The 1,657-nt window shown below is 56.5% G+C and overlaps 1 protein-coding gene across 1 annotated transcript; it reads left to right on the top strand.

Annotated features, from left to right (window-relative positions):
* Nucleotides 1–255: 255 nt before the first annotated feature.
* ENH_00041360 (hypothetical protein) lies at nt 256–1,542 on the top strand (the record flags this gene model as incomplete). The annotated part of the gene is made up of 3 exons (XM_013580790.1): nt 256–596; nt 726–1,143; nt 1,452–1,542. Coding segments are annotated over 3 exons (850 nt in total), but the record flags the coding sequence as incomplete, so codon positions are not given.
* Nucleotides 1,543–1,657: the final 115 nt, after the last annotated feature.

The raw sequence follows: 1,657 nt of genomic DNA, 5'->3' as shown, positions 1-1,657 counted from the left end.
CAGAGCCGAGCGCTCACCTAAGTCGGGCTTGCCTTGGGACCATACGTAGTAACAGTGCGGGACGGCTGTTCACTACATTTGGGGGCTGTTCCGGGATTTCTAAAAACAATCCGGGCAGGATTTCGAGCTTGATTACAGGGGAAGACCCTCTTCCTTAAAGCCCGAAGGGGACCCCACACCTCAGTGGGGACGGGGGAGAACATGCATCTACGCAACGGGAAAGTAGTACGACCTCCACTTGAACCGGACGCCGGAATGCAGGATATAGTTGAGCCAAACGAAGAAGCCGCGGACTACCCTATGGAATCGCCGCGAAGAGAACCTGATCACTGCATCGACCTGCCCACCGCGGGGATGGCTCGATCGGCACCGAGAGTCTGGTTCCGAGACATTGGAGGGAGTAAGGAACCCGTGGGGGATCAAGCTTGGGTGGATCCAGGTCTGACCGAATTCTTGCGGGAACTTGCCGCTCAGATGGCCCGGGGGGTAGTGCAAGCGTCCCAGAGGTCCATCGGATACGAGGACGGCAAGAACATGAGGGATTTCCTCGACCTTGCAGAGTTAGATTTCATCGAAAGAGGGCTAGAAGAACGGCTGTGGGGAGAAGAACTCAAAAGATATCTGCGGGGAGACGCCTTGAGATACTGGCTGTATCTGCGTCGCACTGGAGAACCCTTAACTGATTGAGAGCAACTGAGACAGCGATTCTGTGAGCACTTCTGTAGTATAACCCTGGAACGGATGAAGGTCATGATAGCGAAGAATGTCTGGAGGGGCGACCACCACGCATACTCGGCGCGCTTTGCGGACATCGTGGCTCAAGGGGTGTCGGTGGCTCCAGATATGTTGGTGGGGTACTACCTGGCCAACCTGCCAGGTGAAATACTCAGAGAGGTAACTCGAGGGGGAACAAGGAGATTCGCAGACTGGCGGGAAGCCGCCGCAGCACTGGCTGCTATGGCGGCACCGTGGAAGGATCTATGCGAAGACCACCACCGATTCCGGCGAGACTTAGAGGATGCCACGCGTAGATGGGCTAAAGGCGAGCGGGAGCCGGACCTACTACGCGAACGAGAGAACAGGGACGACAGAGGAAATGATGCTTCGGACCCACGCTGCTACGCGTGCAGCGGAAGGGGACATGTGGGCAGGGACTGTCCACCCCCTCACCCCCGGTTCCACCCCCCACCACTACGCTCGACACTACGCTCGACCCCGCTGCCGAATCTTCCACGCCGGCAGACCCTAGACCTGCGCCCAGTTCTCCCGTCCTCGACTGGCCGGCAGCGTATTCTAAGTGCCCGGTGTTCAGTGTGCCTTATAACACTGCCTCTACCAAGCAGGGTGAAGTTGTTCAACTGGAGTTTCAACATCGTCGTCACACCTTCCGTTTTATCCTGCCCTATTTACATATATGCGTTAATGGTCTCTGGCTTATCTGCGTGCCGCAGTTTCCAGAGTTCCTCACTCACGTCCTGTACACACATCATGATCACGTCACCGCCGGGCATCGAGGCCAAAAGAAGACCTACAAGGCCCTCAGTAAGCGTTACTATTGGCCTGGCATGCGTACTTACACCAACGCGTACGTGGAGTCCTGCACGCAGTGTCGCGCATCCAAATCACTTAATCAAAAACCCGCCGGCCTCTTACAACA

This window comes from Eimeria necatrix, genomic scaffold (assembly GCF_000499385.1).
Source record: "Eimeria necatrix Houghton genomic scaffold, Enh_scaff3039, whole genome shotgun sequence".
Taxonomy (NCBI): Eukaryota; Apicomplexa; class Conoidasida; order Eucoccidiorida; family Eimeriidae; genus Eimeria; species Eimeria necatrix.
The sequence above is the reverse complement of the archived record's forward strand: the minus strand, read 5'-3'. Positions and strand labels throughout refer to the sequence as shown.